Genomic DNA, 23,122 nt, shown 5'->3' on the forward strand with positions numbered 1-23,122 from the left:
AGCAAAAAATCTGAAAAATATCAATTTTTAGTTTTTTGCTAAATATGAAATTACATTCTTTTCTGCATCGTTTGATGTATCACACTTCATCTTGGGCAGTTTATATCAACCTGAAAAAGCTATCTGAAAGCAAAGCGGTCAGCGACACACCCCTTTACCAGCGATGTGTTTTTTTCCGTTTTTACTAAAAACTAAAAAAAAACTCGAAATGTTACGGAATTTAGCTGCAAGAGAAAGCTCTCTGGCAACCATCCAAGCTCTCTGGCTACCATTCAAGCTCTCTGGCAACCATCCAGAGCCAAAACGAGTCCTTCAACAACGTCGTATGGGAGTGTGCTAAAAAAAATGTCTTTGCGGGCCTACAGACAATGAAGATTGCTACATTAGATGCTGTTCTGACCTTTAATGATGGCGCCATCGCAAGAACTGAAGTTCTTGAGGCATGTGGACTAAGTCCGGGCAGCAACACTGTCCGCTGGCTGAAGCAAGTCGATCGGCGTCGAGTTTACTTTGCTGATCGAGCTACGCAGCAAGTGACAAAACAGGCACGAGAAGCTAAACGGCAGGAAAAGAAGCACCAAGTTGACCTAGATGATAACTATGCAGCTGGTGCCTACTGAATAAATTGGTCAAAATGAGTTGGCTAAGTCAAAATCTTGGGATTGAAGGTTTTGTTTACTTTAAACTCAGTTTTCTCAAAACAAGATCTTTTGTTACGTCGGTACCATTATTTTCTAAATGACAATAGATAAGCTGATTTTTTCTGTATATACAGTACATATATGTGGCAATCTACTCTACCATAATTATCAGCGTGCAAATAATTTTGTTTGTTTTAAAATAAAAATGTATACAAAATTTGGTCAAAATTAGGGTGTAGAAAGTAAAAAAATCACTAATAATTTCATTTCTCGTATAATAAAAAATTTTGGTACAGCGACTAGAAGATGAAATTTTGAACAAAATGACATAAATATCTTGCTGCTATCTTTATTAGTTGCTGAGAAAAGTGTACCACAATATGCCCCAAAATACATGGGAAAGATGGGGCTTACCCTGTCCCCTTAAAGGGGTCGTGAAACGTTTTCTGAAAATTTTGAACGACGTGTGTATTTGGGATTCTGACCCTTCATTCCATAGTATGTCTTGATTCGTTTCATCGTCCGGGTTGATTAAATAGCGTAAAAATATAGATTTCGGTTTCCCAACGCACAACCTCCTCAACTCTACAGAAACGTCATTTTAAGAAGCCAATCAGAGACTTCTGTCGTTGACACAACATGGCGGCTTAGCGCAGCCTGTTCACCCATAGTTGACCGAGGTGAGAGCATCATATGGACTTGAATGTGACGTCAAAATGACGTCACGCACACACGCTAGGTAATTTAAAAATGGCCGATCTTCCCGAGCTGCAGCGTCGCTTGCTGGAAGAGAGTCGCCTGTTGGGCTTTGAGCCGTACGGCGACACACCTTTGAGGGTGCGAGATCGGCTGTCTTCGGAGGACGACAGCGGCGGCGGTGACAGCGACTGCGAAGACGGAGCGTGCGCCCGGCAACCAGCAGTTGTAGCCCGCGACACTACCTCTGCTTGCGGAGGCCCCGACCGTGAGCCTCCCGAACCCGGTCGTGTCGGGAATGCGCACTGGTACGTCCGAGTCTTGTAGCTTACGTTGAGCAGTTTGCGAGAGAGTGCAATCGCTAACCGAAGCATTCGAATAGGTGCGCCTGCGGGCGGTGCGTGCCGATGCCGACCGTCCTGGAGAGCACCTGCTGCCGCGAGATACCGGCAGCAACTAGGAAGCAGCCGTCCGGGTGCATTACGGAGCACCCGCATTTTCACACTCTGTGCCTCGACGAGGTGGTGCTAACTGTAGCTTTGCACATGCTCCTAGACCATGGGCTACACGTAGAGGACACAAGGTAAGAACCATGCTCAGAGGGCGCGACGCAGCTTGAACAAGCGACCGCCTGTTTTTGCTCTTTTCGGACATGCGAAGCGCTGTAGTCAAAACTACTATCGAGGAAGGCAGTGCTCAATAAAGGCTTCAACTTCAGCGGTAACTTCTGAAATTACATCATGCTCTAGGAAAATGCGTAAAAGTGCCGATGTTGTGTTTGCACAAGGTGTCATGGAGTGTAAGTATACATCGCAGCACGCTAGTGCAAACGCGACACCAGTGGTATTATTTTTTTCTTTTTTCATAAGCGCAGACGAGCACGATGTTTTACTACCCAGGTGGTAGAAATATTCTCGAGTGAACGAGAAAGGCAGATGAGACGTGTCTTCTGAGATGTGTGAACTTGGAAAATGGGGTTGAAGATCATGCACATAGTTGTGACATATTTGTGTGTTATTGGCTGGGTATGTAGCTTCAACATGCGCAGCAGTTAAGAAGAGGATTGCAATGGAAAGGATCGTGAGAATTGCAGTTAAATTGGTTGGTCCAAAACAAACCTTCCTTTATTTCGCAGCAGGCTGTACCATTTCATATAGCAAAGTAACCTATCCACACTCACTGCCAGAACAACCACCATCCCAGCACTGCCCTCTTCACTATATTTTTTTGCCAACTTACATTAGGTGGTAATGTGCTGTAGTGTGGCACACATAATTTGTTTCGATTAAAAAACATTTGCTGATGGACTTCATTGCAGCCATCATCACCTCTACTGAAGTGTGGATGCTTGTCACACCACATGGTATATAAAATCCGCATCTTCAGCAGTCACAAAGTTAACCTCTCTGAAATGCATTGACAATGACATCTTGCATGTTCTTGGGGTGCGAGGCATTCCTCTTTGAAACTCCCAGCTGTTCCTCAGCCCCACTCGCCAGGTCTCTTGTGCTCTAAAGTTGTAAAGTCATAGGGCTGACAAAAGTGAAAGAACAGGTGGGATCACAAAACCAAACTGAATTATTTAATTAGATTAACATTTTGCATTGATGAACAACACACAAAAAGCCGCCGCGGTGGCCCAGTGGTTATGGCGCTCGGCTGCTTAATTTCGAGGACGCGGGTTCGATCCCAGCCGTGACGGTCGAATTTCGATGGAGGCGAAATTCTAGAGGCACGTGTACTGTGCGATGTCAGTGCTCGTCAAAGAACCCCAGGTGGCCGAAATGTCCGGAGCCCTTCGCTACAGCGTGTCTCATAGCTTGAGTCGCTTTAGGACGTTAAACCCCGTAACCCAACCAACCAACACCACACAAAAAAAAATGTGCTTGCCTTGGTTTCGATGACTGTTGACTTGCAACATAACAAGACCCTTTCCCTCCCTTGTCTGCTCAGCAGCTTAACAAGAGGCCCTGGCAATCTTGATGCCACAGGTAGCATAATAGGGTTCTCTCACAACTTCTGCCCTCGCCACTCAATCACATTCCTACGTGACACTGATAATTCCTGATAATTTCTCATTGATGAACACCACAAAAGAATAGAAACATTCCACTATGCTTGCCTTGTTTTCTATGACTGTTATCATCCTTCATTTGAAATTTCCGACACACCATGCAAAATCTGTGAAGCACTTCACTTAATAAAGACAGATTCTTCAGAAGGCCTGCACAGCAACTGGGTGCAGCAACCTTTAGTGTCACCTATTATGTGCTCTTATCAACCATGGTAGCAATGTTCATTCCTGTTCATTCTTCCAACATTTACACTTGCACCTTGCACTTGCTTGTTGAGCCGGATGTGCACAATACTGTGAAACAATGTTCTCGTGCCACGGGCCATTGTTGCTGTAGATGGCAGTTGCACACAAATGTGAGGGCTTCAACTCTCTTGATTTGATGCTTACCACACTCTTACTATCCGATCCGTGTCAAAGTGCGAGCATTCCAGTCGAGCCATAGACTTCTTAGTATCAACTGCATGATTAGCCAGTCGCTTTTGTCATCCGAGCAGATTGCATTACAGACTGTTCTTTCCTAGTATGCGGTGGCGCTTGATTTTGCTCAGCCGGCCACTTCCCTGTGCTGCCAATTTCTCGCACACAACTCCAGGTTAACGCTGGTATCGCCCCACCCATCAGACAGGATCCCTGTTGCGTGTTCCAGGCTGAATGAATGGTTATGAAAGAGCAAATGCAAGATATGGTACAAAAAGGTGTCATCCAGGAGTCATTGAGTCAATGGGCTGCTCCTGTTGTACTGGTGCGAAAGAAGGATAACTCCTGAAAGAAGGACATCTGTCCCCTCCTGCGTATTGATAATGGCATGGATTGTCTTGAATCTGTGTCGTACTTCTCATCGGTTGACCTACACTTTGGGTATTGGCAGATCCCCATGCATGCATCGGACCGGAAGAAGACTGCGTTTGTTATGCCTGATGGACTTTGTGCATGTAATGTTATGCCCGTTGGGTTATGCAATGCCCCCAGCATTTGAGCAATTTATAGACACAATATTGCATGGGCTTAAGTGGGAGGTATGCATGTGGTACCTCGGTGCTGCGATGATTTACGGAAAGACCTTTCACAAGCATAATGAAGAACTGGATATGGTGCTGGCCTGCATCGCATAGCTGGTCTGGTCTTGAACTCCAAGAAATGCCACTTTAGTCAACGACAAACCTTTGTCCTCAGGCTTCTTGTCAGCAAGGACAGTATCCGGCCAAACCCGCAGAAAATAGCTACCGTGTGTCAGTTCCCACAACCATGCTCTTTGAAAAACCTTAGTAGCTTTTCAGGCCTCTGCTTTTATTTCTGTTGCTTCATTCAAAGTTTCGCCCAGCTCGCTCACCCCCAACTTCTCTCGTTCATAAAGACGCCCCATTTGTATGGTCGTCTGCATGTGCGTCTTGCCTTCCAGCAGCTAAAGTTTTTGCTAACTTCTGGACCTGTTTTACGCTACTTTGATCTGGCGGTGCTGACTGAAGTCCACACTGACGTCAACGCCATCGGCGTGGTGCTTATCTAATTCCACAATGGCGCCCAGCATGTAGTCGCATGCGCAAGCCGCACTTTGACAAAATCTGAAGGCACCTGTACCGTGACGGAAGCCAAGCGTCTTGCTATCACCTTTGCTGTGCAAGAGTTCTGACCATATCCACATAGACATCACTTCAATATTGTTACAGACCATAACTCTTTGTGTTAGCTTGTTGGCCTCACGATACTTCAGGTCGACTTGCTCGCTGGGCCTTACACCTTCAGGAATTTGACTTTACTGTGGCATATAAAAGAAGTCGCTGCCATGGTGATGCTGACTGTTTGTCCTGCTTCCCTCTACCAGATACTGCAAGTTGCAAAGAGGATTTCAATAACCCCCTTTCCACATAGTTTCTGAGCTTGCGACTTTTCATCACCAACAGCACAACAATCCTAGTTTTCAACCATTGTTCGATCAAGCCCGTATGTGTTCATCTGTTACGCCGTTTGTCATATTGGAAGGCGTGCTTTTTAAGATGAACTACTCAGTTGGGGGTGCATATTGGTCGTCCCTAGCTACGTTTCTGGTGTTGTCCTTCATGCCATGCACGACGATATTGCTTCCAGTCACCAAGGGTCTTCTCTTACATTTCACAGAATGTTTCAACGTCTTTACTGGCCTAGACTTTACAAGTCAACTAAGCAGTATTTTGCAGGTTGGCTGCAGTGGCAGCACTTTAAGCATTGCACTGCCTCTCCTGCCGGCTTCTTGCGACCAGTCAGACTACCTCACTCTTCTTTTGAGAGGATTGGGGTTGACTTGCTTGATCTACTTCCCAAGTCTACCACGGGCATATGCTGGATTATTGTGTGCGTTGACTACTTGACTCGATTTAGAAGACAGCTGGTCTCGTGTCCACCAAACATCCCATCCTTTTTACTGCGCTCAGTCATTCTTCTCCACAGTGCTTCTTGAGTCGTAATCAGCGGCATGGGTGCCAGTTCACTGCTGACATCATGGAAGAGCTACTACGGCGCTGTCATTGTGACTGTCGTCATTCGACACCCTACCGTCGCCAAATGAATGGCCTGACTGAGCGCATCAGCCACACTCTCACAAACAGGTTGTCCATGAATGCAGCCGCCAGGCTCCCCTTTTTTCTTCTTTACACCCGTATCCCATGCACCTTTCTGGACACAATTCTTCCCTTTTCTCAACATCCAGATTCATCTGTTTCGTAGATCCTTTGCCATGCAGAGGAAGTGCCAAAACTAGTTTGCCTAAGAACAGTCAGGACACAAGTTCGCACCAAGGGCTGTTAGGTCAGTGGACACATTGCAGTTATGCACGAGCCAGGTCACTACATTTGGCTCTGGACTCCACTGTATCGATGGGGTCTCTATCAGAAATTCCTTTTGAAGTACTGTGACCCTTTTGTTGTTCTCGGTTGCCTCATTGCTGTCAACTTCATAATTGTCACAGTTACTACAGGTATTTTCCGCTCCCGCAGAACCAAGGTCGTTCACATAACCCGCCTAAACTGCTGCCATCACAACGCTGTCTAACTTCCTCAAGTACGAGCTTCGACTGACCCGGGCGAAATGTTAAGCCATGCTGCAGTGTAGTGAGATGATGACGAACACTATGGGTGCAAGACTGAGCTTTGGGGCCCGCTGCTGGCCGTTTCGAGACGTTCCCGATCCCCGTTATGGCCTTGCAAAAAAAGCCATTCCCGTCCTCACAGCTTGATATGAATATATATAGTTTAGCAACATTTGCCTTTGCTGGCACATAGAGAACCATGGCACCAAAAAGAAATGGTTTCAGCGTTGCATGAAATTGTGGTTATGCCACCGTTGCATTTTTTTTCTCTCATTTTCTCTCAGTAACTTCAAAATGTTGCAGTAGAATTCAGAGTTCACCATGCTGCTCAGGAAGAACACACGGTGAGAATCACATGGTCCAGCTTGCAAACATTGACGTTGGCACTAACTGTACAGACACTGGTAACATGATTAACTTTGCGCGAAACTGAACTTTGAATTTGCTATGCTGAAAAAAATGGTGACTTGTTTTTCTCTTGTCAACAGGAGGTACCGCTACATCAGCTACAGCCAGCTTGCACACTGGCTTTGGGGACGCCTGGGCAGACATCACAGGAAGGTCCTCCCTGCTTGTGCTGTGCATCAAATAAGAGAGAGGTTTCCATCTGAAGGTTACACTGGTTTCCAGTATGCACAAGGGTTGTAGACGTTTGTAAAGTAATGTTTGTGAAGTTACGGTCATATCTTGTTACACATAATTGCGCTTTTAAAAAAGACTTGGGCAACATCGGGACGACACAAACACTGTTACGCAATGTCGTCCCTGTGTTGTCCCAAGTCTTTTTCAAAAGCACAATTATTATGATCATGTTAACTACCAACTAGCCCAATTTGAAACCCTCTTAATGCCTTGTTAACGTGGACACCCTGCAATAAGGATGCAATTTTCAAGGACTGATCCTACCCATTCCATTCTGCCTTGCAGTATAGAAAAACACTGCCTAGACTGTTGACAGCTTATTTAGGAACCAAAAGGAAAAACAGATGCATTTTGTCTTTGGTCTTCTGTGACCATGCTCATTGGATATAATGTGCAGTTTTGATTTTGATTCGTTATTATAGACCGCTCACATTGTAAACAGTTTTTCTGGGAACAAAAGTGTCGATATTAACCACACATAGCTGTATTATGCAATTCAACAAGTGCTGAAGAGGGTAATGTACCGTTGGGACTAGCGACTTCCATCCATCCATTTCTGTAGCTGTGCTGTCCATTTGTGTCCATCCATTTCTGAAGAATATTTATATAAAGTTTCATCTGCATCTACGTTGTTATCATTGTTATTTTTTTCGATGTGCTGATGTTGCATACAAGGCATAGGTCGGGACAGAATGATTGCATTTTTGCACTCTGTCCCAACCTATGCTTTTGACAGATGGAGAGTACCCTTTTTTTTTTGGCTGAGTGTGTGACTGACAGTTCAGCCTCTGCCATGCTTCATGGTAGACATCGTGCAATCGTAGCACTTGCAGATGTGGACAAAGACAGGACATGCAAACAGCAGTGCACTTGTGCGTGCCCTCTCTGTGTCCTCGTCTGCAAGCGCTGTGATTCCAAGATGTCAGATAAAAACCAACTAGCATGGCAACACGCCCTGCATAAATTCGTGGTTGAGGATGGACATATAATTAACCAATAAATAATATTGAAAGTAATGGGCCTTTCCTTCAACACTGATTTGGTAATATTAGGGAATACACACCTGTATTAGACAGTGGTGTAGCGGTGCTGGCATCACCAGTGGCGCTGATGAAGATGAAGCTTGGAGTGTGACCTGGCTCGTGCAGAAAACACATTCAGCAACCGGCCTGGCCAGCAGTGTCGGCCGCCCGCTCCGCTGGCTCACCAGCCCTCCTTCAATAAATGTGGATCACCTTCCACATCCGTTGACTGGGACGACAGCGTCAGCACAGACAACGCCGCACCCACCAGTCCTACGCTCCTGCCCGTCCTACTCTCCGCTTGGCCTTGCAGCTGCAAGCCTGCTGTTCACACCCGGCTTTCGGCAGCTTCTTCTCGCCACCATGTGCACCCCTCCCACCGTATCTGGACGGCTCCACCAGCTGTATTAGTGCTCCTTCCTTCCCTGGCTGCCCGGCCTGCCTAGCTTCTATGCCAGGGATCCTGTCTTGTGGCTGGCGCTGCTGTACCCGCACTTTCACGTCAACCAAGTGTCCAGCCAGCTTTGCTATCAGCACACCAGCCGCGAACTCCTGCCCAGTGTCCTGGCAAGACTTCAGTTGCCACCTCCTGGTCCAAACATTTATGCCGACTTCAAGAAGGGCCTGACGGCATACTTTGGCTTGGAGCTCCTGCCGCCTTGGTGCACTCCTGTTCCGGACTCAGAAGCTGCACCGCCACACGACTCACCACCCATGACCGAATTCCATAACCGAGCTGCTTCGGTTTTTCCCTCCGCCACCTCCTACATTGGAGCGCCACCCAACACCTGTTTCTTCACCGTCACAACCACCTAATGAGCCCACACCCATGGTTCGGCAAGTGCGATGCGTGCAAGCGTCGGTCTCTTGCCAACAGTCTCAGCCGGCTGCCTCCTCCTGGACCGCCGTTCTTGCCAGGTCTGCTCCACAGACCGCTTCAAGCACCTCCTCTACCAATGCCTCTAGGGAAGCCCCATGCTCAGTGCACAACCTCGTAGTCCCCAACTCTACAGTTTCATCCCACACCTCCAAATACCTGGGCGCTAGTCATGCCTTTGGCAGGCACCATCGCCTGGACTATGCCAGGGGTGCTGTGTTCACTTCAGTTGTCCCAACCACTAGTGTTGCAAATTTCAATACACCCACTCCTGCGCCGCCCCCTTCTGAACTTGACACCCAGCATGCCTTCGCCCTTGGACCCACATCCGCCTTTCCTGCGCTTGGACACCCCAGCGGCAGCAGTTGCACAGTTCCGCACTCCAGCCTCCTGCATGCCCAGAGGCTTCCACATCATCATCCGTGCTCTGTCTCATCACACGTGCTCTGTGCCACCATCCAGCTCAACGCTGCCACTTTCACCTGCACCTTTCGCGCTCGACAGTGTACTTTCAGCCTCCGAGCATCTGCTGCCACTCAGACTCTTCGGTTTTCAGCAGTGATTCTTTGTCACCACCCAGTGCACCATTTTCTTCGTGAGCAGTGCGTCCTTCACCCCTGCCTACGGGGACACCCCCATTCTGATTTCGTCCTACTGCCCCGTGGCCATTGCTCGGCCACTGCCCTTGTCCGCCCTCCTGAGGCCTGAACGCAACGCCGGCGTCCCCACCTGGATCCCCAACTTTTGCCTCTCCCTGGACATTTTGTGCTCTACTATTTCCAGGACCGCCACGAGCTGCGTACATAACTATCTTCATTTTTTTTCCCTTATCGCGCATCGTGCTATGGGGGGGAGCACCTGTAGCAGTACTGGTATCGCCAGTGGCGATGATGAAGTTGAAGCTTGGAGCGCAACCTGGCACTTGATGTCCGGTTGACCCAAGTTCAAGGAAAGTCACTTCAACCCATCTGTTCCGCATCGTCACTCCTCATGCCTGCAACTAGTGTGGCAATATCCGGTTGACCGCACTTCAAGCTGTCAACGCACGCTGCTGCAGACATGGGACAAAAGCCACGCACTGTGACGCAGATCTGCCTCGCCGCAAGCACGTGCACAACAGGATGTGACCTAATGTCTCCGTCCCTGGAGGGAGTTTGACCTTTCCCGTAATCCTCCGCTATCCGGCGCCCCCTTATCCCGATGGGTAGCGAGTGCGACTCACCCCCTACTCTGCAGTTGTGCGGAGGGCACAAGAGAAAGAACGTAATGGGCATTCAACTAACGCGAACTGGATGCGGCAAACAATGTACAGCACCGCTAACTTCACTCTGGCTCGCGCAGAAAACACATTCAGCAACTGGCCTGGCCAGCAGCGTCAACCACCCGCTCCGCCGGCGCACCAGCCGTGGCTACCAGGCCTCGTTCAATAAATGCGGATCACATTCCTCAGTGGTGCTCACTCCATGCTGTTGGCAAACCTAGATCTTCGGGCTGCCACGAGTTCATCCTTAGACGGCCTCGGGAAAGAGTGACTCATGGGGGGTGGAGCAGTCGAAAGGTTTGCCGCAAAAGCTTCCTTGAAGGATGACCACTCTTCACAGCAGCGGATTGTCTCCTTCAGAAGCAGGCCAACATAATCTGGAAAACAATAGGCGTGCATATAATATGAGCATTATCATTGCAAACATTTGTGACTATAACCAGTCATAGAACAGAGCATACTAAAGAGGTATAGCAAGTACGCCTTTGTTGATGACCATACACACCTATAGCTTTAGTTTCCATGGAAATATACACAATAGAACTTGCAGACGAAATTGAATATTTTGATAGCTGGGTTGAATATGCCACCAAAATGCTGGTGAAACCTATTTTCTAAACAAAAATTGAGAGGTGCTGGTGCACATGTGAAAGATTGTAGTAAAATTCTAATATAGATATGTACCGCACATAGTAGCATGGCCAATGGCTATTTTCACGGTTGGCGTCATTGGGGTTGTCTGGTCTTGGGTTACATCCACCTGCAATATTGCATTGCGCTGACACACCCATGTGGCTTAGAGTGGTCGTGCCCAGATGTAATGGATATCCTGAGGCACACTGTGCTTATTCACATCAGTTTCACATTGCTTTGGAGCGTATAGACTGATAAAGGAAACAAAATAATTTGTTGCCGATATTACAAGTTATACTCAAGTTATTTCGGATTTTCTTTTTCATAGCCCAAATTGTGTTTTGTATCCCTCAGATCTCTGACCTTAAAGAGATTACAACACATTGTTTTTGTAATGCTAAATAAACTACTCACCATATGTAGGCTCTGCTTTCACGGGACAAGCAACGGCTGTGCCTTTCCTTGCTTTTGGGTGCTTTATTTTCCATCGGGACAGTCCTTCAGCTGTGGTGGCCTGTCCATTGCTAGCATTCTCATTAAAATGCAGTATTGCCAGTTGTGTTCTGAAAAACCAGACAAGCAATTCAAGCAGCTCATCATGTATAAATTTTCGCCTGATCTCATTCACTAGTTACCTTGCACGCATGCCATCAGGTGAGAAGCATACAGACTTCGGTGCGAAGCCTATGAGTACGCTGTGGAAGGCCTCCAAGCTGAAGGTGTGTGTGCAAGGGGCCAGTTGCCTGATGTCTTTGAGGAGACGAGGTGACTTCACAACTTCTACAAACTTCTTGTGTGCAGTTGTCCCTGCGTTGAGAAAGCAATTTCCCAGAAAAGCCTTCTCCAAATGGCATTAAGGAGTACTGTGATATGTTTTTAAAATCGTGAGTAAGCAACTCTTATATTCACTGACAACAACAAACAGTTTCTTGGGAAAGGTTGGCAACTAGCTGGATACCAGCAGCTTGGCTCTTTGACAAAGCTTTGCAATTTCAACATGTCGCAAGCCATGCTTCATCACAAGGACGTGATTCCAACTTGGAAAGCAAATAAATATGCAGGAAGTAAATTCAGGGTTCTGCAGAATGCATATCTTGCTTTCAAATAGTTACATTACTCACCAGGAACTAGCCATTGCCTCTCTCCAAGGTCTTCATGCGCACAATGTGTGTAGAGCCCTGGGTGTCCCGTGTGCATATTTGCAGCATGCCGCTCCATGCTCTTCCACATGTCGGTTAGGAGCTCGACGTTGCCACCGTTGAGGGCTGCACACCAGTATAGGTGATTGCTGGCTGGCTGGATCCACAGTTCTAGCCGACTACATCCAGCTCTTTTTGCATGCGCAGCCAGCTTCTTCTTGATGCCTGGAAAGGAGGTGTAATAGTTTATTAATGAGAATTAAGCCTTCATAATATGCTAATCTGGCTTTTGAGCTTGCACCCCGAAACGCCCGCTTTCTCTCCCCTCACCTGCAGAACACAGGGAATCTGGTTTCGAACCACAGTGCCTATCTGCAATGTCTGCAGGCATGGTGGGCCCTACCCTCGTCATCATTCACATCAAAAACAGCCAGAAAGAAAAGTGAACAGATAAAACCTTCCCCCATTTTTGTGCCGCTTACATTTCAGCAACTTTTCCCACTGCTTCACTATTTGTTACAATTTTGCTGTCCGGCCCCTTGTATTAAGTCTGCTTGATCCAGTGAAATTTAGTCTAAAATTTCACCGCATTCTGCACATCATTGAGGAAGCAGTCTTATCTGTGAAGTGAGGTAATGAGCATCAGATATTTTCATTCAGTGCTACCTTTTGAAATGTGCCAACAGTCAAAGTAGTGCTGGATGGTGGGCTCCTGTGTCCGCATGTACTTGGTGACTTGGGCATGCCGGTCAGTTGTCACCGACTTCACCTTGAGCCCCCGCTCCTTCACCATTTTGAGGCTCTTCACAAATGCATGCTTTTCCATAGAGGTGCTCGATTTGACATCTGCACACTTGTGAGAAAAAAAAGCTAAGTTACATCACAAAGCCACTTTATTAAAAAGCTCTAACCTACCTCCCCAACTTGCACTTGCTCGAAGTGAAGAATTTTGTTGAGCTGGGCGACATGTACAGAGTAAGTCAAAAATTTTGCCGAAAACCCTGGGGAATCGCAGCGTCCATCGCCAGCCAGGTCCACAGTGCAGCCCTCCAACTGCTGAAACAGCTCTTCCTGTTGCTGTTGCCAGATCTGGTACAACAGAGGTGCAGCATTTAAACACCATATCAAACGCAGAACACTAATGCACTGCCCGTTTGCTTCTTTCTTTAACAGGTGCCATGAAACGATTTTGAGAACTTTTTTTCAGAACCTCTTTTCGGATTAAAAATTATTGCTGCGTCTTATGGAAATTCAAGATCCTTTGAGGTCAGCCTAGCTGTCATCAGAAAATCATTTCATGGGCCTTTTATGTATGTGGGCCCCGAGATATTGGTTTAGTAATTCTTCGTTTGACAATGCACAACCTTTCTCCTACCTTGTCGATTGCAGGAAGTAGGTAGCCTCGCTGGTAGTTATAAAATGTTCGTGGCGTGAACACCTGCACGTTTGCGTACTTGAACATTCGGAGCACTGAGGTGGGGCTGGTGCCAGCAAACAACATAGCTGCTGACATCAGCACATTGCCTGCTGCTTTGCCGTTTATCATGGGTTGGCTTGTCCATGTTAGGGTGTGGTTGTTTGCACAAAGTGTCCGTATTTCCAGCCAGGTGCCGGACACACGACTCGCACTTTTGCAAGCGGCAAAGCACTTGCGGCACACTTGAAATAGTTCGGATAGACAACTTTCAAATATTATGAATTTTCTTTCATCCTGAGGGGGGACTTCTTCAGTGCTGGAGTCAAGTCTGAAACAATATAAAGTGAGTTTTAACGGTTAAATTGTCATGTCTTATGCTCCTGGGATAACTGGAGGCTAGAATTTAACAGGAATAAAGAGCAGTAAATGTAACGGCAGCCCACACTGACACTATGTCTTGAGTCTTCTAGTGCACATTTTTGCATGCTGTGCATTTTTTTGCTTGTAAGTAATTTCAGATTTGCAAAGCTCCAAGATTTTTGTCTCATTGATGCTGCATGAGCAGCTCCTTGTGCCACTGAATATTGTAAAAACATTTCGATGGATCAAGATCTGCTTTATGAATATTCATACAGTATGAGGTTGGCCAGCTGCTGAGAGGACATGTGCATCACCGCAATGCAATTGTGCGAGTGCAGACAATATGATACTCATGGCTGCCCCTACCCAAGAAAGGGGAGGACATCATTATGGTGCTCTTCCATCGCCTAAATGACTGATCTGATTTTTAGTCATGCCGCCATAATGAAATGACATGCAATGCACATGCTAAAGGGGTGCACATAAAGTCGTAATTATTACCCAAGGAAGGTCTCGTTAAGTGATGGGAAAAACTCCGAGCTCTGCCGAGTGTCATCCTCTTCTTCACAGTCTGAGGCATCAGATTGTATTGGGCTGGATGAGTGTCGTGGAGCGAATGGGATGGGAGACGGTGCTCGACCATCAGTTGGTAGTGAAGAGACTGTTTGGGAGGGAGAACGTGGCAGAGGAGAAGAAAGGGGTGGTCCTGTGTAGGCTGGAGCAGCACTTGTAGCGGTGCCAGCTTCGCAGTATGTGCCGGTGGACTGACAGGCATCTGTCTGCACATGCATATCCTTTCTCAGGGAAATGTGGAGGTTCACCTGTGTATCTGAAAAAAAATGAAGAAAATGAAACTCGTGCTGTGCCAGTGCTCTTTGTTTATGCAATGTTGATATCGGATAGTCATGGACACCTCATTAAGAGCTACTACCAAACAATATCAGCTACACAATCACTACCTGCGTGTAAAATACGTGATAGTCTTCTTTGGAGGACCAAACAGTGATTTATGCACACCTTCCCAGCATTTCCCCAGATTGGAACTGACACAACACGAATGCCTCCTCCAGAATTTCTCTAGCATTCAGTGATACCACTGGATAATGAACCAAGTGGTGCTCCTTAATTCCCTTTCCCCCTTCCTAAGACCCGGCAAAATTATTGCAACACAATTTATTCTTGTGGAATGTGGGAAGAAAACGAACACACCGCTGCTGCGAGGAAAATCTTACATTGTGTTTGCACATCAACGCCGTCGGTCTGGCAGGCAACAGTGCAGGTATTCCTTGATGTTTGTGTGGAGCTGTCAACCATTCGAGGCGAAATTTGCGCTTCTTCTGCTGCCATGACAACTTCCATATCCTGCGGTTCGGGTGTGTCCTAAAAATATAAAGCTGTTAGCAACCGAAAGAAATGACAATAAACTGTAGCACAACTGATAATTTTCATCACGCGTACTTACCTCGGACGTTCTCCGCTTTTTTGGCGGTGCGTCGGGACAGAGGTTTTGCGTCGGTACGGCGCCTCGCTTGAGGCGAGCGCTCTTCATGTCCATACCGAGGCTTCGGAGGACGTCCAGGTTCGTTTCATAGTCGCCCGGTAGAAAGTGCTCGGAGCACACGAACCCGGTCTGACTGACCATACCCTTTGGACCATCGCGGCTAATTGCTCGAAGCCACACGGCTCTTCGCTGCGGGTCATCGGGCAGCTTGTGGAATCTAACATTTCCACTCCGGTAAGTCGTGCGACACTGTCTCACAACGCACACGGTTGGCATGGCGTGCACCCAAACGCGGAGAACACGGTGAAAACCACAGCGTAGCGCTGCCACAACAAAGAAAGAGCGGCGTGCTGTTGCGAGCTACCGGAGGTCCGGGTTGAATCGCATTGTCGGGTTGAAAACCGGTTACTATAGTTCATGTAAACGCCGGAAGTCGGGTCGGACTGGACTCGACCTCTCAACTCCACCCAAGGGGTGGGTTGAAAAGCAGCCCCCTCCGTAAATAACGCATAAACATTCACACACAGGTTTCCGAAAGCATTTTTTTGCAGGGGAGGACCGAAGCGGGAGCCAGTTTACTAGGTGCGCACCTCGCAGGACGGGCCATGAGAGTTGACTCATTCGTATCTAGCTCATATAAATGGAGAGGCGTCGAGTTTAGCTGACCTTGCTTTACTCGATCCCTTGACTGAATCTGGCGTTGTTGGGTTCATGTAAACGAAAAGACCCCACGCAGGACGGAGAAGCGAAACCGAAACCGGTCTCAGGCCAATGACCTATTGACGATCACGTGCTGTATCTTACTGAGTACAACTGCGTGTGCAAATAATTGCCACGCCTTATTTTTACTTTCTGACTTTAATACAAACCTATTATTTTGGGATAATTGAAACTGAGATGAATCTAAGTTTCTAAGCGTCTTAAAATGACGTAGTTGAATAGTGCTAATTTCTGCCGATGGCGCCGCATGGTCGTTTTATGAGGTCGAAAAGGCAGCTATTTCTAACGGGCTTTATTAAATGCAGACTCAATATTGCGCCGAAATATTTCGGAATTGGCATCTCCAATGTTTATTGAAGCAATGAAAATTACAACCGGGCAGCTTCATTTTCTTTTCACAACCCCTTTAAGTTTGGAGGCGTCCGGGCATTGCAGCATGGGGCGTTTACTTGCCGGCATCGTCTGCAGTAGTAAATGTTTCCGACAAAAACTGGTCTTTTCGGTTTGCTCCTTTAGGCTGCGGTATTAGGGCCGTTTCACATGCATGCGATTCTCGCCTGCGACGCTGCGAATTCGGTCGGTCTGCGACTGGGGAGGGCCGTCGGTCTAGCCGCAGACGGCCTGCGACCAAGTTCCGTCCGGTTGGAATCCAGTCGCAGCGTCGGTGTGGTCGCTCTGCGACTGACCAATGGGCAGCGCCGAGTCGGCACGTGACGTGACGTCACGCGGGAGCAGCTGCCGCGGCCACGACCGGTCTCCAGGCGCGCGAGCGAGAGCGCACGTGCGTCGAGACCTGCCGCGGCAACAACTCGCACGTGACGTGACGTCACGCGCCGTCTCGGCGTGGGGTCACGTGGGAGCTGTTCCCGCGGCGTAAGCAAAACTGTTTATTCTAATCAAAACATACGAAATATTGCCTTGCATCTAAAAACAAGCTGGTCATTACATCATCAACACATTCCGTGCAGTGTTTCTGTCGGGTTTAATCGTGGGTTGCCTATGCGAACATCGAGCAACCTTGCGTGTCCCTCCGACCGAATTCGCTGGGTACGCGTTGCATGTGAAAGCACTGTGCGAAAATCGCACTGCGGCGTCACCGACTAGGCCGACGATATTCGTTCTAGTCGCAGCATGTGAAACGGCCCTTAGGCGGCGCGAGAAATGTCGTCTTCTTGCGCATCGTTGAGCTTGTTATGCACCGGCAGACCAACTCGTCCAGGCGTGTGACGCGACTGTGAATGCCTCAGTGCGCAGCGAACCTCGCAGTATATACCGGCTGGTTTCGCGCTACTCTAGCTCGTTACCCAGGGAACTCGGGAGATTAACGCCAGACAAAACTAAAAACAGTCTGTGGCTTGGCTGCGACGATTGTTTCGTATACTGCTCGCGCGCTGTTCAGGTTCCTCTGAGCAGTTCTCGGTGCCTGCCTCTTCTATGCCGGTGTCGTGCGGGACCCCCGAGTATAGCGAGCGCGGCACCTGAACCAACTCTGATATTCACATACCTTATGCGCCCGCATACGAGTATTATACGAGTAGCCGTGAGCTCGTTGCGGCGTGTAGGCGTCGCTGCGCTCACGGCGGGCGCCGTGCGTGCTTGGCCGCGGATACGGGTCAAGTTCGTTGCGTAACCGGGACCCGCATGTATTCGCGCACCATGTATACGTGCTTACCCCGGACGACGGCGCTGCTGTATACTCTATTAAGGAACGAAACACGGGGATGCCTTCCTTGGGCAAACCGCGCGCCTGTGCGTATACGCTGGTTGCTGTAGCTGTGAGTCTCTTGGCTCCTCGTTTGCCCACGCACGCGGCTGCTGCTGATGCACAGCGCACGCGGTCACGGAGTGGGTGAGGGAAGCAAAAATGAGAAACCGGCGCCGCGGGCAGAGGCGACCCAGTTGCCTGTCCCTGCGTGCGTTGCAACGCTCAGCTGGGCGCGACGTGCGATTCCTCGCTCTTCGCGCCACGGAGATGGGTGCAGGCTGCAGCTGTGTTTACTCGCCGGCGATGACGACGGACGGTTTCTCTTCTTTTTTGTGGGGAGTCCCTGCCCGCTGGGCTCGTCTCTCCTGAGTAAACCGCGCCGCCGCCGCGGGGTCGCTGGGGCGTGCGCTTTTTGCTGGACAGTGGACGGCCGCTGTGTCCGTTCCTCAAAGGAACCTCCCTCCCCCCCCTCTCCACCCTATAGTGGGCCGCGGGATAAATTCGCGAATTGCGTAGCGGTTGCATCTGCCCTCAGGGAGAGGAGTTCAAAGGGGCCCTTCTGTAGAACGGCACCAAGAGATGTCGGAGGTCGAGTGGTGCTTGCGCATTGTGTGGCTGCTGTTCCTTGTTGTGGAGGACTCATGGCCGGTTTCTCGAATTAGCTCGGTCGTGCGGACGCGTGTGCTGAGCGCGTACTGTCTGTGTGGTGTACCTTGGAGCCGGGAAGTCTCGAGTGTTCGCGGACATCATCGGGAATACTGTGCTGCCTTTCAGGCTTTGCTATTGAGCAGTAGGGAGCCGGTTGATGGCAGGTCTGGCGGCACGTCGGCTTAAACAACGGTCGTCCTTTGCCCGCCGCCATGCGTGGAAAGTTCTTCACCGGGGACCGAGGCAGTTTCCAGCTCGTGTGTTGAGATGGAGCCCGGAAAAGCGCTGCAACTCTGAATTTTGAACGCACCTGCACTTTTACAGTGATAACCCGGCGTTGGGGATTTTTTTTTTTTTTTGGGGGGGGGGGGGTGGGGGGGGGTGAGCGAACGGCGGTGGCATCGAAGTGTTTTAACCCAGAACTCCAGCGCATTCCTGTCGGTATATGAGGGTGTTGTCCAGCAGGACAATGGTATATTTGGATTTTAGAGCAGACGCTCTCATAGGAAAAAAAAAGGCGAATGGGGGGGGGGTGAGTTGGAACGGTGCATGTACCCCTGTCGTTCGCCCCCAGGGAAATTCGAACACATTGGAAAAAAAATATTTTGTAAAGCTAAATTTTTCTTCGCACTTATCGTCTCGGCAGTGAAGGCTGTACATAGCACTGGTGATGCATATGTGGTTGTTTTTTTTTCTTTTTTTTTTTGCCGGTGCTATATCGAGCAGCCGGATATAAAGCTTGGCCTGTTTGCCCGCTTTGTGTGACCATTCGCCACGCACCCTTGAAACTGGCCTAGGCGCTGCTGCGGACATGTGGACCACGCGCACGCGCTTTCCTCGCTTTGCTGGATAAGGGAGTCGCATACCGCGTCCTCATTCCTTGCGCATCCATGCACGGAAGCTGCTGATCTACGCAACCGTATAGATGTTTGGATTAGCCACTGGAACAGGGAAGTCTAGTAAATGCAACGTTTGCAGTTTGTAACCGCTGCTTTTAATATTCGAGGTTGTTTTCCGCGTTTATTTTCACGTTTGACTGTCGCACTAGCTGCGTGTCGCCGTTTTCTCGTCATTGTTAGCCACAGCAAGGGTGGCATTATATATGTCGTCTATTTGCCTCCAGAAAATGTATAATGAAATCTCTTTAGACCGCGGTCGTTGTGTTTCGTGCTTTGCTCTCGCATCGTCCCGGGGAAGGAGGTTCTTGCTTTATTGTTTTGGATAAGAGCAGATATTATATGAGCAGATAGACGATAGCATTGACCTTGCATTAGCTGCCGTTGGTCGGTCGTTCAAGCGGCTTAGCTCAGCTAGGCCAGGCTATACTTAGCGAAATCAGTTTCGTCTAATGACATTTCGGTAGCGACATCGCATTTCGGCTGGCGAAGCGAGCGGAGGCGAGCGCAACGGCGAGGCAAGCGGTGTGACGTCACACCAAACGGCGGCTCCGTGGCGAGGCGCCGTTGTGACGTCATGCCAGATGGCACTGCGAGCGCGCGGCGTCCGCGCCAGCTGCGGCGGTTTCTAGGCAACGGCTCAAGGTCGGTCTCTGTGCCTCCCCGGAGCACCGCCACAGCGAAATCGCAAGTTCGTGGCCAGCTTTCGTTACTATGTAACCCGGTCACGTGCATGGGGATTTATTATCAGTGGGTGACCATTCCGCACCTGAACATGTGCTGTAGATTGAAACTCCGTTGTGTGTTCGGTTGTTCAAGGGTGAACTTTTTGTTGTTCAGCCCATTGCATTGCACGCTGTGCACGGCCGTGTCAGCAGTCCGCGTATACATGCATCGTCTTCGCCGCGTCCTTGAGAAGGGGCACTCGCCTCTTTGATCGTGGGCCCCGTATCCGTTAGCTCGCGTACGTCCGTATCCTTGAACGGCGCGGTTTCGAGGAAGAACGGAAAGCCGCGCCGCCGACGCCTTTTCCTCGCGTTCCGGCGTCTCGCCGCCGCACGTCGGATGCTGCAGCTGGCGCGCGTGTGTGCGCGAGTGTGCCACGAATACGTGCGGCGTGACTTGAGCGAGATCGATCCCTCGTCGATCTTTCCGCATTAGGCGCCGCCGTTTCGCGAAATTAAAAGAAAACACGCCGCGTCGCGACGACGTTCCCGTCATATACAGCCGCTGCCGGGCTGTATGGCTGAACGTGATCGCTTAGTGTGTGCGTGGGGCTTATTCAAGAACGGCCAGCTGTTGCCGCGATTTTGCGCGCGCGCGCGCCTGCGGTTTATGGAGTTTATTATACGTCCGAGTCTCGCATCCAGACCGCCATTCGGATGGCGTATAGCTGTGCGGCCCAGGCGTTGTCGGAATGATCCCTCGCTACTTGGACACTAATTTCAGGAGGGCATGGTGTGCGCCCACCAATTTACGAACTGGCATTTAAAATTAATTTTATTTATAATTCTGAAGTTATCACTTCAACTCCTCACGAATCGAGTATTTTCATGCGTGCTTATTTTTTATCAGTTCTCCCTGTGTGCCGTTTCGAAACCACTTTCGTGAGCGGAAACTCGCGTTTTCTGCAGTACCCCGCCACTCGAGCAGATTGCTTCGGTCGCCGTTTGAGTATCCGCTCCTACACTGCAAACCGAAAAACACCCGGATAGGAGTAAATGGCTCATCGCGTAGCGCACTCCCGAAAAGGGGTTTTTATACTCCTCAGAATAGGAGTATATCGTCTACTCCTCTGCTTGAAGGGGTACTTTCGGAGTGCTAGAAGGAGTAAAGTGTTACCGCTCTGCAGACGGGAGTTTATTTAGGAGTAAAGTTGTGATCACAAAGGAGTTAGCATGGCAATTAATAGAAGTATTATATACTCCTTTGCAGCTACTTTTATAGTACATTTCAGGAGTACGTGCCTGTTCCTTTTAAGTAGTTCTGGCAGGAAATTTTTCGAGAAATTTTTCTTACTATAGGGTTACATTTATGATTCCCAGACGAGTATATTACTTCACTTGATGCGGAAGCCGATTTGAAATAAAGTATTCGTATGGAAGGCTCATTTTAGAGCTTGATATTCCAGGATAAATGCGTCGATGAACTTACAGTGATTTATTTCAAACAATATTTTATTGGGTACAAAACATTTGAGACATGTGTTCGGCAGCTTGCTTTCGACGGTTACAGAGAACCTACGTCTTGGCCCCTGTAGAAAAGAAGAGTGCCTTAACCCACGCTGTCTTTGGGTACATAATTTAAATACCCAAAGGAATGAAAATAAAGATGCCACACTTGAAAGCAAGGAGGGAACCTTGAAATGCTTCGCTGTCAACATACGGGCTCCTTCTGAAAGAAAGATTAGAAAAAAAAATGCATCAGAGGAATTGCACCTCTAAGCTTGAAGTATGACGTGCTTCAAGTGTAGAAGTCAACGTCCCAAAGCCGTTCAGAGTGCACTTTTAAATAAAGTAGGTATTATTGAAGTTTAAACGTTTTTCATGACTAAAGATTAGCTAGTAGAACATAGTAGGTAATCAACTAGCTAATACATACCTGTATCCTGTCGGATGACAGCGGCTAAACGCGGTTTTCAGGGAATCACAAATTCCAGAGAGCCGCTTTCGTAAACATTAAGGCAATACGGCGAATGGGAAGCAGCATCGATAGGGAACATTTTTTCCACAAAGCATAAAACTTAAAAAAATAAAATGGTCTTACTGAGGCACCTGCGCATTCGCGCTGCCTTTGGCTGCGTTCCTGCACCGAAAGAGGCCTCGAGATATAATTTTTTTTTTACTTGTCAGAGGTTCCTCATGCTTTTCAGGCACCATATCAGAACCAATTACTGAAATCAAAACATGCAAACAAAAGACAGCGCTTTGCATACACGCAGCGGAAGCTTACATGCAATTTCCTTGATGGGAGAGCCCGCAGCTACGCATTTTCAGGACGTCGTCATTCTGTGTATAGGTCAAAGGCAGGGCAAGGGTGACTGACATAGCAGGCATTGTTAGGAATAGAAAGCTACCAACAGACCCACCCTCCCGCCGCCACCTGTCTTCTGTTAAGCTTTGCCCTCACATTCGTGGCCAGGGTTCAAAAGAAAACATTCTACACAGGCCTATCTGGCTGGGAAAGGAATATACTTTCGGGAAAGAACGCCAATGAAAAAAAAAACATGTTTCGGAATCTTCTTGGTTCTTTCACCGGAAGGGTTGAAATGCGGGCCAGTTGGTACATTGTAAACGGAAAAAAACCAGTCACACAAGACGACGGTGGTGTGTACACTCTTCTTGTCCGTCGTCTTGTGTGACTGGTTTCTTTCAGCAGGTGTGACTGCGAGTGAGTCACAGCTTGCCTTTTTTTAAGCCTTCGGTTAGCCATCCGCCGGGTCACTGATCGTAGACAGTTGATGCAAGGATAGTTCCCTCGAAGTCAGTCTTGTCAACCCGCGCTTCCTTCCTTGTTCATTTGTTTGGCATCCGCTTTGTGCTGCTTCAGTTTTTCTGGGAAATGCTTGCTTTCGCCAATGTACTACGTCCAGCACGAGCAGGGGATCTTGTACACTGGCGTCTGCTTTATTCTTTTTCTTTCGCTGCCTTCCTGGGATCAGCAGTCTGAACCGGAACGCTTGCCTCCACGAGTTTCACATAATGGAATGTGTTCGGAAACTGCACGCGAAGTGGAAACTTCTTTTAACATTTTCCAAATGCGAAGAGCTTACAAGGTACCACATTTTGGAACTAGACGCCTAACCATCCAGAAAAGGCAGCGTTCA

General features: G+C 48.6%; 3 protein-coding genes across 9 annotated transcripts in view; 2 read left to right on the top strand and 1 right to left on the bottom strand.

Moving 5' to 3' along the window:
• Positions 1–23,122, top strand: part of LOC149343277 (polypeptide N-acetylgalactosaminyltransferase 13-like) — a 282,002-nt gene that overhangs the window by 64,452 nt on the left and 194,428 nt on the right. The gene's annotated exons all lie outside the window — the stretch shown is intronic.
• On the bottom strand, positions 1,070–16,452 carry LOC149343278 (uncharacterized). 5 transcript variants are annotated; one of them, XR_016283113.1, is made up of 11 exons: positions 15,289–16,452; positions 15,059–15,206; positions 14,328–14,655; positions 13,425–13,794; positions 12,965–13,138; positions 12,716–12,902; positions 12,032–12,274; positions 11,546–11,717; positions 11,325–11,473; positions 8,181–10,654; positions 1,070–7,052 (listed from the first exon to the last, which is right to left on the bottom strand). XR_016283113.1 is itself a non-coding variant. In XM_089545808.1 (11 exons), the coding sequence occupies exons 1-11, from the start codon at positions 15,601–15,603 to the stop codon at positions 10,612–10,614; spliced, it is 2,205 nt and encodes a 734-aa protein (XP_089401934.1). In that variant the 5' UTR covers positions 15,604–16,452; the 3' UTR covers positions 10,478–10,611. The 5 variants fall into 5 exon arrangements, 4 of the variants coding, with proteins under 4 accessions (XP_089401932.1, XP_089401934.1, XP_089401935.1 ...); XM_089545808.1 differs by lacking the exon at positions 1,070–7,052 and adding an exon at positions 10,962–11,037 and having other exon boundaries at positions 10,478–10,654; XM_089545806.1 differs by having other exon boundaries at positions 1,070–10,654.
• On the top strand, positions 1,085–11,534 carry LOC149343279 (P2X purinoceptor 7-like). Its single transcript, XM_089545811.1, has 3 exons — positions 1,085–1,645; positions 1,720–1,920; positions 6,964–11,534. The coding sequence occupies exons 1-3, from the start codon at positions 1,392–1,394 to the stop codon at positions 7,121–7,123; spliced, it is 615 nt and encodes a 204-aa protein (XP_089401937.1). The 5' UTR covers positions 1,085–1,391; the 3' UTR covers positions 7,124–11,534.

The sequence above is a fragment of the Amblyomma mixtum genome, chromosome 5 (assembly GCF_055824585.1).
Source record: "Amblyomma mixtum isolate Tamu chromosome 5, ASM5582458v1, whole genome shotgun sequence".
Classification (NCBI taxonomy): Eukaryota; Metazoa; Arthropoda; class Arachnida; order Ixodida; family Ixodidae; genus Amblyomma; species Amblyomma mixtum.